At 36.8% G+C, this 12,767-nt stretch overlaps 1 protein-coding gene across 2 annotated transcripts in view; it reads right to left on the reverse strand.

Moving 5' to 3' along the window:
* Positions 1–3,565: 3,565 nt before the first annotated feature.
* Positions 3,566–12,767, reverse strand: part of gopc (golgi-associated PDZ and coiled-coil motif containing) — a 32,119-nt gene continuing 22,917 nt past the window's right edge. Inside the window, exons 7-8 of one of the 2 annotated variants that reach the window (XM_078399615.1) lie at positions 11,624–11,804; positions 3,566–8,071 (exon numbers count right to left, since the gene is read on the reverse strand). In XM_078399615.1, the coding sequence (XP_078255741.1) occupies positions 7,959–8,071; positions 11,624–11,804 (294 nt within the window). In that variant the 3' untranslated portion in view covers positions 3,566–7,958. The remainder of the gene's footprint in view (positions 8,072–11,623; positions 11,805–12,767) is intronic. The other variant, XM_078399614.1, reaches the window with a different exon arrangement.

Genomic DNA, 12,767 nt, shown 5'->3' on the forward strand with positions numbered 1-12,767 from the left:
GGTCTTAAATGACATCCGTTTAAATACTGATTCCGGAAAAAAATCAGTTTTAGTACTTCTTGATTTTAGTGCTGCATTTGACACTGTAGATGACAACATTTTAATAGACAGACTAGAAAATTGGGTTGGACATTCAGGTACTGTCTCCATTGGCAACTTTGTATCCGGTCAAGTTAAAATGACATGTGGAGTTCCCTAAGGATCAATCCTTGGCCCTCTTTTATTCAAACTCTACATGCTTCCATTAGGACACATCTTAAAAAACAACAAAATTGCCTACCATAACTATGCGGATGACACTCAAATTTACATAGCCCTCTCTCCAAATGACTATAGTCCCATCGATAGTCTCCATCGATGCATTGAGGAAACAGCTGGATGAGACACAATTTTCTCCAGCTAAACAATGATAAAACCGAGATAATTGTCTTCGGTGCACATGATAAAAGATCGATAGTCAGTGCCCACCTTGATTCTTTCTCTCTTCAGACTAAAAACCAGGTCAGAAATCTTGGTGTAATTCTAGACTCTGATCTAAACTTCAACAGCCACATAAACTCAATAACTAAATCAGCCTATCACCTGAAAAACATTGCAAGAGTTAAAGGTTTCATGTCTAAACAAGACTTTGAAAAGCTCATCCATGCATTTATTTCGAATAGGCTTGATTATTGTAATGGTCTTCTGACAGGCCTATCTAAAGGGGTTGTTCGCAAGTTGCAGCTCATCCAAAACGCTGCTGCTAGTCTTAACAAAAGCTAAAAATTTTGAACACATTACACCAATTCTCAGATCTCTACACTAGCTACCAGTAAGTCAGAGAATCAAATTCAAAGTACTCTTAATTGTCTACAAATCACTAAATGGTCTTGGACCAAAAGACATATCAGACCTTCTCTCACCTTACATTCCAGCTAGACCCCTTCGGTTAGCTGGGACCAGTCTATTAAACACTCCAAGAGTAAAAACAAAGCACGGTGAAGCAGCTTTTAGTCACTCTGCTTCGTGCATCTGGAATAAACTCCCCAAAGAACTCAAACAGGCCCAAACTCTAAATATATTCAAAACTAGGCTTAAAACCTTCATGTTCTGGAGTGTCTATGACTAGCACTTTGATTCTTGCTACTCTATATATCTTACTTCTGGTCTATTCATTACTTTTTATATTTTATGACTTTTTATCTAATTTTATTACTCTATCATTCGCTTGTGTCAGACGACGTTAGCTCGTTGTTGGCTTCTGTCGTCGTCCAACACGTTGACAGAATTGGTCGCCCAACGCGTCACAGAGTGCATTGTGTCGTCTTTTCAGGAGGATCGCCACGAGGTTTCTGTCATGATTCCCCATTACTCTATTAATCTTACTTATAACTATTATTCATTTATTACTCTTATTATTTGTATTTTCCTACCTTTTCTTGTTTTATATTTTTATGCTCTGTGTAAAGCACTTTGAATTGCCATTGCTGTATGAAATGTGCGAAATAAATAAACTTGCCTTGCCTTATTCTATTTTAAGTTTCCCAATTAAATTAACTTGATGCAAGGTCGTGTTTTAATTCAGATAAAACTTTATACAATTTACTTTTCATTCAAATAATCCATTAATGGATTATTAATACCAAATTCCAAATTTGTGTTACTTAAATTATTTAATTCAAATCAAGACTGAAAGCATCTTTGGAGACTTGATGTCCTTAGTAATAAATTGGGAATCCAGTTCACCTTTGGAAGTAAGACCTGAAAATTAACTCTGGAGTTCCCTGAGAGCTGGCAGGAAAATTTAAAAAATGTAGTTGAGAAGAGGGGAGTTTGAGAAACTGCAAGCTGCATTCAAAGGTAACCATACAATAGTTCATACGAGGAAATCGCTGTGGAGAGCATACATCCCCTGCAGTTAGCCCTTAACAGGCAAAAAGATTAAAGAAAATGCAGAATATTTCCAGTTAGCACTCATGAGCCTACCCATTAAAGCTCAACGGTATGGCTCATGCCACTTAACACATTATGTAATTATTGCAAATGCTTGTTATTATTAAGAGATAGTTGTCAAATGGAGGCACAAGAGAATCTGAGGCAACAATCTCACTTGGATGCTGAAAGACGGTGTTTCACAGAATGGTGATTGAAGATGGGCACTAAAATGTTGCACCTGCTTTTGCTTTGAAGTTTACCAGGAAGCTTTAATGAGCAGAACAGTAAGAGGTAAGCAAGCGATCCACCTTCAAAGCAAAACTCATCTAAGACTTTGATGGAATAGGCCAAATAAATTATCTGAGTAATTATGCCCTGGTTGTTCCTTCCTCACATTTTTTCCATTGTAAGTGAACATAATTTGCCATACAAAAATTAAAGCTTCCTAAAACTAATGTTAAATTAAAACTTTACATGTTATTTACATTATATAAAACATAGGAGTAGCACCAGGGTGGAGTACTGGATAACCACAGCATAGCAATTGATATCAGTTGGTTTGAACTAATGGAAGACTGGAATTGTAATGCTGGCCTTATATAAAATGAATGTAGTTCAATTGATAAACAGTCTTTAAAAAAATAACTGTCTGAAATTGTGCTCACTTTTATGATTAATTGTTATTTAGTAAAACTGCTTAAAACAGTGCAATTTCCTATCTGGTAGACTCTGAGTCCAACTTCAGGAAAATTCGACCGCCACATTTTCAGCAGACAAAAGTCCTGTTCTATATAACATGGCCCAATAAGGAAATTACAGGCTCAAATGAACATTGGACATGAGATCACGGCCATCCATTGTTACTATAACTTGTTTACACTACCTTTAAAAGGATGTTTTCACTTGAATTTCTCTTAAACATGAAAGCAAATGTTATCAGATGACTTTGAGTGTTAACATTTTAGATGGAGTGCATTGCAAGTAGCTCAAGTCAAGTCAAGTTTATTTGTCACATACACATACAAGATGTGCAGTGAAATGAAAGGTCACCCACAGTCCAGCAATAGAGCTGATGTGCCATTTCTGTTATATTGTATTTCTGTTAATTATTATAAATCATTTTGTGAAGTATTATGGCTTTCACAACTGGATTTGAGTTCAAAAGATAATAATGGAACCAGCAACGTACAACAATGCTCATAAAGTTGCCATCATGTGGATGGTATAAGGTTCTTATATACACCAATCAGCCAAAACATTATGACCACTGACAGGCAAAGTGAATAATATTGATTATCTTGTTGCAATGGCACCTGTCAAGGGGTGGGATATATTAGGCCGCAAGTGAACAGTCAGTTCTTGAAGTTTATGTGTTGGATGCAGGAGAAATGGGCAGGAGTAAAGTCCTGAGCGACTTTGACAAGGGCCAAATTGTTATGGCCAGACAACTGGGTCAGAGCATCTCCGAAACAGCAAGGCTAGTGGGGTGTTCCCGGTCAGCAGTGGTGACTACCCACCGACAGTGGTTCGAGGAGGGACAAACCACAAACCGGCAACAGGATGCCCATGGCTCATCGATGCGCGAGGGCAACGGAGGCTATCCCGTCTGGACCGAACTGACAGAAGGTCTAATGTGGCACAAGTTACAGAAAATCTTAATGGTGGTCACAGGAGGAATGTGTCACAATACACAGTGCATCGCACCCTGCTGTCTATGGGGCTGCACACTGAGGACCAACAGCATATTAGGTAGGTAGTCATAATGTTTTGGCTCATCAGGTCATAATGTTTTGGCTGATCGGTGTACCTTTCAAACAATGAGCAACAGCATTCCTCACTTTGACAATTACAATGAAACTGTACAAATAAACAACTCCAATGGTTCCTTATTTTGTCTTTGTGAATTTTTATGAACAAATCCTGTTTCACATCAGAGGAAAATGTTTCTTACAAAAGTATCTTTAAAGCAGATTTGCTATTATACTAATTTTACCATCTGCAATTTCTGCTCTATGCTCAAAAGTATTAATGTTTATATTATTTACATTTCATCTCAGTTCACAGAATGTTAAACATATTCATAAACATCAATAAATTAGTCATCTCCCGCTAGGAAATAATAAAAAAATCAAGTTATCCCTGAACTCCATTTGACCATATGAACTGATAGCACAAATATAGTCAAATGATGATAAATGATCAATTAGCAATTGAAGGTGTGGTACAAAGTGACTAAGGCTGTGAATAGTTATTTAAGGATACGTAACCTTTGAGAAAAATTGCAGAATTAAGTTACTTTGAACATTTTATCACAATTATTGATAAAGAACGCAATTGTTTTTTTCGAAGGTATCTACCTTCGATTAAAACCAGCATCTGCAGTTATTTTTCCTACACAATTGGGGTTTTTTTGTGTGAGATACCATTAAAATAGCTAATGAATTACATTCTGCTGGCTTGGTTATGTAATGCAGATGCAAATGGTTGACTAGGAAGGGAACCAATTGAAAGATTCAATTTCACAAACATTTTTCAGATGACATTACCTGCTGTCCTATTAAAATCAAAAGGGAAGTTATTTCAGAGTAATTGTGAAAGACAGTTCATTCTGAATTTTCAGGATGAAAAACTTGACATTTACTGAGGAACATATACTCATTGTTTCAGTTTTTCTGGTAATAAGACAGCGCAGTACAAAAGCCAACAGTCCTTCATGCTCTGGTGATATTTGAATTAGTAAGCAGAAGGTATAAACAGATACATATATGTTGGTTGCATTGGAGAATAAGAACCCATGCTCCAGACACCCATGCAATGGTTTTCCGAGTACACCGTATCAATCAACATTGTTGTTTTGAGCCATTAACCAAACATGCAAATCACTTTTATTCCCAACAGAGCAAGAAGGCCTTACTTTATATCCAATTTCTTTGTAACCTGGTTGTTCGTTTGCATAAATACAAAATTGTTTTAGCTTTGTATCTCAGATTTTATATTAATACAACCCAGTTGTGGTGTGCTTGAATTCAATTTGTTCATGCAGTGGATAATCTTGCTTCAGTCATGCAAAATAGAAGCTTTTTGGTTCAGTATTGTACCACAATTTAACCGGCCTTTTGATCAATTGTGGGAAGCTATGTGTTAGATGATTATAGGATGAACAGAGTGTTGCAGGCATTAGTCTGTTACGTCTGCACTGCTGTAAACAGATTTCAGTCTCCATCTTTCACTAGTTTTATTTTTATGTTCATTTCATTGGTCAAAAAAGCTTTGGAAATGACAAAATAATGTCTAATATTGCCTATGTTACATAATATTTAAGTAGCATGTTTTGAGAAATAGAAGTTCCTGAAAAACCTCAAAAATATTGTGAGTGATTAAATGTGCAAATTTACAATTTACAAAAGTAAGCCTTAAATTGCAGATAATCGAATATTCCTTATATAAATGCATATTCACAACCAGATAACTTAAAGTTATATGCTTTTATCCTTCCAGATCCCTTGTTTCCTTTTATGGGTTGTAAGAGATTCAATTTCTATTTTCACAATCCTGAGATAAATTACTTTTCCATTTACTTTTGCATTGTTAGGCTTTCCGCAAGGGTACAAAACCAAATGTATAAAATATCATGGCATTGTTATTCATGTACAGACCTTCAAAAACACAAAGAGGTGATAATATAGCATAAATATATTGGATTGTAAAACAACAGGTAAACAATGCATTATACACTTGTATTAGTGAATGTAACAAAATAAACTGACAGTTATTTCACTTATCTCTATCATTCAATTGACACAGCAAGGGCCCAGTGTTGAAAGAAAGGAGTGAGGCATAAGTGGTAGACAAAATTCACTGCTGGCATTTCCGTTTTATATAAAAATGTAAATTTGGACAGAAACTAATAGTTAGAAGAGTGCTTGAGCAAACTAGGTAAAATAATTTGAGATGAAAAGTTTCTAAGTGGATAAAAGAACAGTGTCATTAATACTGTAAGATCAAACATAGATGGTAAACTTTTCAAAGGCTTTCTAGAAAGTATTTACAAATTTTTAGTTAAATAAATTGATTTCCAATGGCATAGAACTAAAACCTATATTTCCATAAATGTATAACAAATATTATACCACAAATTATGTGCATGCATGTTTCTACAGGTGATTTAAGATGATGATAAATCTTTCCCATTTGAGTCATATCATATTAGGATTCAGAAGCAGCAATGAGTCAAAATGAAAACCCAAAAAAAATCAAAAATAGAAAATATTATTGAAGTAAATGTTCTCCAAAAAAGCTACAGCAGCTCAATCCAAAGGGCTGAGTGTAACAAACTTAATACATTTAATTGCAGACAACACATTTTAACATCAACTTTGAAGCCATGAAATGTGTTTGTGTGTGAGAGAGAGAAGACTAAGAGAGGAGAGACAGAAGAAAGGGAGAGCAGAAAGAGAAAGTTGGGGGGGGGGGGGGGGGGGGCTGTGGTATGGGAAAACATAAAAATAAGCATTCACCATCAACAGTGAAACTTTATAAATAGAAAAATTCCAATAATGAGTATATATGTACAACTTTGAGCTACTTATTCAAAAATGGAAAAGTAACCATTAGTACTACTAAAAACAAACACACACCATGAAAAGTAAAGCATTTGTCTTCTTATTATATAAACAAAGTATGAATTCTATGAGTAAATATAGAAAATAAAACAGGAGTAGCAAGTATTCCTCTTCCTGTGCTCAGAAAATAAGTTATTATTTTCAGTGTGCACTAATCTTGCAACACTAGCTTTTCTATAATTCAAATTCTTGTCATTAACTGAAAACCATTCTTAAGCATGTTCACAGAAGTATGAAGTAGGTGGTCAAGTGTTAAGAATTTCTATTTCATACTGCAGCTGCACTGCATAAATGAGAAGGCTAGGATTTCTGAATATTTTAGTAATTTTGAATTAGGAAGTGACCCATGCAGAGATTGATACACACTGTATTCTTTGAAGGGTGCAAAGCACCTGAAGAGGTGATACTATGTAACACACACCATGGTCATCGTAACTTTACCAGACATTACATTTAACATCTTTGCAGAATAACTAAATAATTATAAATAGTGCATTTCAATGCTGGATTGAATATACAGAGGAACTGTGCACTTACATCAACAATGTAACTCAGGCTATCTTTAAATAATTATTTCAGCTGTGTTTGGAAATGTTCCTTAAGGAAAATAATCTGCAAAAATGAGATGCAAATATGCAACCTAGTAATCCATAACTCACTGGCTCATTAAATGTTACTAAAATACAGAAACACAAGGTATCACATTTTCACTATTGATATATATAAACTAATATTTCAATTAATATCTAGATTAGAGCAATATTTAATGCAATGCAACAACATTCTTTATGAACATGACTGTGGGTCAGGTCACAGTTACATTGTACCATTAAGAGATTCAGGTTAACAGTTCTGCATGCATCTAAAGGGATTATATTTTCAGATTAATTATGCATGAACAAATACAATGCCATAATTTTCACTGAACCTCTATGGTTTAATTTAGAAGCAAAAATCACAGAAAAACACTGCAAGTGTAAGTAAGTGTAAGATGCTGAAAGTGTTTCTTATGCAGATATTGGACGCAAAAAAAAACTCCAAGGGGAAAGTGCAACCGCAGGCAGTATTTACACACCCCAAAATATGCTCTTCAATTTTAAATTTAGATTAATACCTATGCATACGCAAGTTTCTTTCGAGTTTCAAAGTTGAAGTTTAGTGTGACTTAAAACTTGGTATCTTCAAATGTACTAATAGTTAATTATTGCAAAAATCAAAATATTTCCATACATGCAGAACTGTTAATAAAGCAATTTTGTGGTTTCATTGGAATCCCTTAGCCCAGAACATAATCATGGTGATCCTTTTTGACATTATTTTCAGTATGGGTTTATACAGTTGATCACATTTATACAACGTTCCTTCCGTATTACCAGCCAAGTGCAGAAAATTATGTCATTGTTCAAGTAACATAAGCCCAATTTAAGATGAAGATTCTGCGCAATCCTTTTGTTTAGGTGTTGCATTTTCTGAAGCTGTTTCACTATTTGTTCTTGCATCTCCGTTTAAAATGGCATCCAGAACTGGTTTCTGATCTGTGTTTTATCAAGAAAAATATTCAACATTAATAGTTAAAGTGAAGTCATGTTGGCATGAAACATGCTGTATCAATTCTATGGACATATTAGCAGGAAGAATGAATTACCAATTCAGAATTGCTAGGTGAAAGAAATAAAATATTCGTCCAATGGTTCAAACTGCTGATGGGAGAATATAATATTTCACACAGAAAATAAGATCACAATCTGTGCTACCAAAGATGTATATCAGCTGCATGGCAGTGTAAGATTTGAGAAGTTTTCCCTCATTCTGAAAGCAACAAATAACCAAAGAGCTGCAGTTTGGACATTTTAAACGGGAGACTGGGGCTGATAGCGGAGAAAGGCTGCGGTCAGTTTTCCAAGGGACCAGCCACAAAAGCAAAAACCTTACAGCCCAGTCTCTAGGTTTTCTGCAAAGCCACGGCCAGAACAATGGATGGGTATTGGCCATGCAGAAGCCTGCGAAATCAGGTCGAAGTCCAGACACTGGGGCGCTGACATCAGCATACTCACAATGCCCCAAGCCGACCTACACAGTTAATCTCGTTAAGGGGGCACAATAGCCCATAGAAAACTACCTGGTAGGTGATGGGAAACCAGTTAAACCCATCACCTCGCAACGAAATACCAATTAACACCGTCTGGCCATCCCCGGTACCCCCGGACATAAGCGCAGATCAGAGAGAAAACTCATACAGATCTTTTAAACAAAGAGATTCCAAGATCTGGCGGGAGATAGGACGGGTCAGAATAGTATAACTGGCCACGACTTTTGGGTTTTAAACTCAAGAAAAACTGGATGCAAGGAAGCAAGTCAAACGGATGCAGGAGGAAGAAAAGACAGGCAAGAAGAAGCGAAGTGCAAGAGAAAGGAACCGGCACGCAACTCGAGAAGAAATACTGCAAGAAAACCTGCAAGGAACGCAAGTAACGGAAGGAAGAAACTCAGGGGACAAGCACGACCCCCACGGAAAGCAGCGGAGAAGCAGCACGAACAGCCAGTAACCCCAGTAATAGCCCCTTGGTGAGCATGTACCCCAATTCTGCATATCCTGGACATAGTTTAGTGTAGAGGGGAGGGTGGTTTGAATAAACGTGGGTGTGTAAAGGAATATGTGTTGGTCAATTTTGCGATGTGTCGTACGTTCCCCATCTTACAGTCGTGTATATGTCTTGTAGAACTGTGCGTTTTATGATTCATAGTCAAAAGTATTCATGTAATTCGGTATGTGTCTTATAGATATGTCTTATAGAACTGTATAAGTATTCATGGACAATAGTCCCAAGCGCTCAATAAAAGCCTTTTCCATTTAAACCCTGGTCTTCAAATCTGGTCTGGTTGAATTTTTCTGCACTATAAACGCTCCTGCATCTAAGTCCAGTGTCTAGAACCGTAAGGGGTGAGTGGGTCGAACCACTCAGGGGGAACCAGTGTGCGCGGCCTGGTCAAGGGATCAGAGCAAGGCACGGGGACCTTAGGTCGGCGAAAGCTCGGCGCAGAAACCCCCTACAGCAGTATGATAATAATAGTGGCAAATCTCCAGGATTTTATAGCCAAAAGATCAACCAGGCTTTTAACGTACAGATATGGCTAATTTAGTTGAGGATAACACACCTACCTGAAAGCACATCACGTTCTGATCAGAATGATCACACTCATTTCTGAGGCTCACATACTTTGATTCAGAAGATAGTCACAACTCTTTAGGTTAGAAATGTAGGACTTGTCAATCAAGGACAATGAGGTGAGTTTATGAGTACCTGGTCTGGTGCCTAGGATTAGTGGTGTTACTGACAGCACAGCTGTGCCAGGCACCTGGCACAAACTCTTGCTCTTCTTTTGCTGTATCAGTGACCTTGCTAAGGGCTCACCCTTTTGCGGTTGTATCTGCAGCAATGGAACAGCAAAGGTTTTATTGCTACGGGGCACAGTATGGGTGGAGGTGGGGTGCAGGGTGGGTGCAGAGAGCAGTCCAGACATCAGCATTGAGATGCAAAGCTCAGGCTGCATCTTGGCCAGCATACTGAGCACAGGTTATTATTGCAGACTGGCAATGGCTGTTCAACCTGTGGCTAGCCCTTCTAGATTCGAAGGTCTCTCTCAGCCACACTTACAGAAAGACAGCAGCTTCTCTTGAAAGTCTAGGATCCTGTGTTTTTGTAAATAAACTAACAAGAGCTGCAGATAAGGCTTTACATAATAGAAGGATGGCTTCTGGTGAAGGGAATTTTTTTTTTAAAGGCAAAGTTCAAAGCAATAATGAATTGTGCCACAATGGCCAGTCGATCAAGAAAGGCTGTGCATACAAATGAAAAAAGTATATCCCCAATTAGAGTCAAAGCAGGGAAGGTTAGTGCAAAGTCAAAACTGAAGGGTTTTTATCTGAATGTATGCAACATTCTTAACAAGGTGAGTATATGGCATAACAAGGGAATATATATCGTCAAACAAAATTATACTACACTAAAATGGGAGCATGGACTAAGGACTAATTTATGGACAAAAAGCACAGACTAGGAATTGATATTTCTGTTCAAACTCAGGAAGCTGTGACCAGTGAAAACAGAAGTTATTAGTATTAGGATCCTAGTTGTCCACAATCTATATAAATGATTCAGATGGTGGGATCAAGTGCAACATATCAAATCCTGCAGATGAAACAAAACTTGGTGACAACAGTGTAGGCTGATAGAAAGTTCCACCAGGTGTAAAATGGTACAAGATAAACTGCTGGAATAACACAACAGACCAGACAGACAACATTTGTCTTTCCCTGTGCAGATGCTGTCTGACTCGCTGAGTTCCTCCAGCAGTCTGTTTAATGCACAAGATTCCAGCATCTCCAATCTCTTGTGTCTACAGATGTAGAATAGTTAGGTGTACGACTTTGGACAGAATAATTGGAAATAGAGAAAAATGTGCACAAATTTAAGCAGAAGAAGTAGAGACACAAGTATCTTTTAAACAATGAGAGTTTAAAAGTATAGGAAGGAACTGCAGATGCTGGTTTAAACCGAAGATAGACGCAAAAAGCTGAAGTAACTCAGCAGGTCAGATACCATCTCTGGAGAAAAGGAATAGGTGATGTTTCAGGTCGAGACCCTTCTTCAGACTACTCCAACTTTTTGTATCTATCTTCGAGAGTTAAAAGTGGTGTTCAGGGAAACTGCGTGTATATGCACTGAAAATTAATAGATACTTCAAGCAATTAGGAAGATAAATAGTTTGTTGGCTTTCATTACAAAAGTATTTAAGTAAACAAATTGAAATATCCAATGGGTTAATGCCCTAGCTCAAGGAGCTGAGAGCACAATCGAATGCTGAGCAAATGCCACCTTTTAGGTAAACTCTTGACACCAAGGATTAGCTTTTAGGATTAGAAAAAAAATTGAAAAGAGATTAAAGGATACTTCCACGTTCTTGGTTAATACATATTTATTTTCTAAACTCGTGAAATCTGCTTCATTGTAGTTTGATTCGGCCTTTCCCTAAACAGGTGACTATAATGCATAAGACCATAGCCATGTCCACTTTCAATCTTTTACCTGCTAGCGGTTTGGCATCCCCACTTCCATCATTTCTGCCAACAGCTGCATTTCTGCTTTCCTCCAACTCATCAAGATACAAACGATAACGATGCCCAGTCTCGTCTTCATAATCCACATTTTCATCATCAGAGTCTATCTCTGGAGCAACATATACCACCTCAAACTCAATTTCTCCTCTCTTGAAAAGAAACAAAATAGTAATTGTTTTAGTCCATGTAGTTGTTTAGTAAATGTTAAAACACTTCCACATTATGAGAAAAAAAGAACAAAATTACAGTTGATGTTGAATTAAAAATGTAACATGCTAGAAATATTCAGTCTACTGAATAAAAATGGTTGGTTTTATATTTCAAGACAATGACTCATTAAGAAACATCTATTGTCTGAAAGTATTAAAATATGTTTACTCATATTTAGTTCATATTTAATTTCTGTCTTTAGAACAAAACTGAACTCAAAATTAAACGGAAAAATAAAAAATTATGACTTTCTATTTCTTACAAAAATTGAATTTCATAAATACTGAACCACTGAATATTTTTATATTCACAAAATTAAAAAGAGTTTAATTTTTTTTTTTTAATTACTAAACCATATAATACATTTCTTTTAACACATTTATACATATAAAGGGGCGAAGTTTGACAGTCACAAAACCAGGCAAAAGAATCACAGTTTGCGATAACCAGTCAACCTTGGGCTGCCTACTAATTTTAAGGATTATCGTGTACAGTTAGAGAAGATTTACAAGGAAGTTTCCAGAACATGAAGGCCTGAGCTAGAGGGAGAGTTTGGGCACAATTTTATTCCTTGGAGCACAGATAGCTGAGGAGTGATCTTGTACCGGTATATAAAAGCATGAAGGGAATTGATAGGGTGAAGGCACAGTCTTTTTCCCAGGGTAGGAGAATCAAGAACTAGATAGTAGAGGTTTAAAGTGGGAGTGAAAAGATCTAATAGGAACCCGAGGCGCAGCTTTATCACACAGAGGGTGGTGGGTACATGTAACGAGCTGCTTGAGGAATTAGTTGAGGCAGGTACAATAACAACATTTAAAAGACAGAGAGATATAGACACAAGGAACTGCAGATGCTTGTTTACAAAAAAAGTCACAAAGCACTGAAGTGACACAGCTGTCTGA

The sequence above is a fragment of the Rhinoraja longicauda genome, chromosome 5, assembly GCF_053455715.1.
Source record: "Rhinoraja longicauda isolate Sanriku21f chromosome 5, sRhiLon1.1, whole genome shotgun sequence".
NCBI lineage: Eukaryota > Metazoa > Chordata > Chondrichthyes > Rajiformes > Arhynchobatidae > Rhinoraja > Rhinoraja longicauda.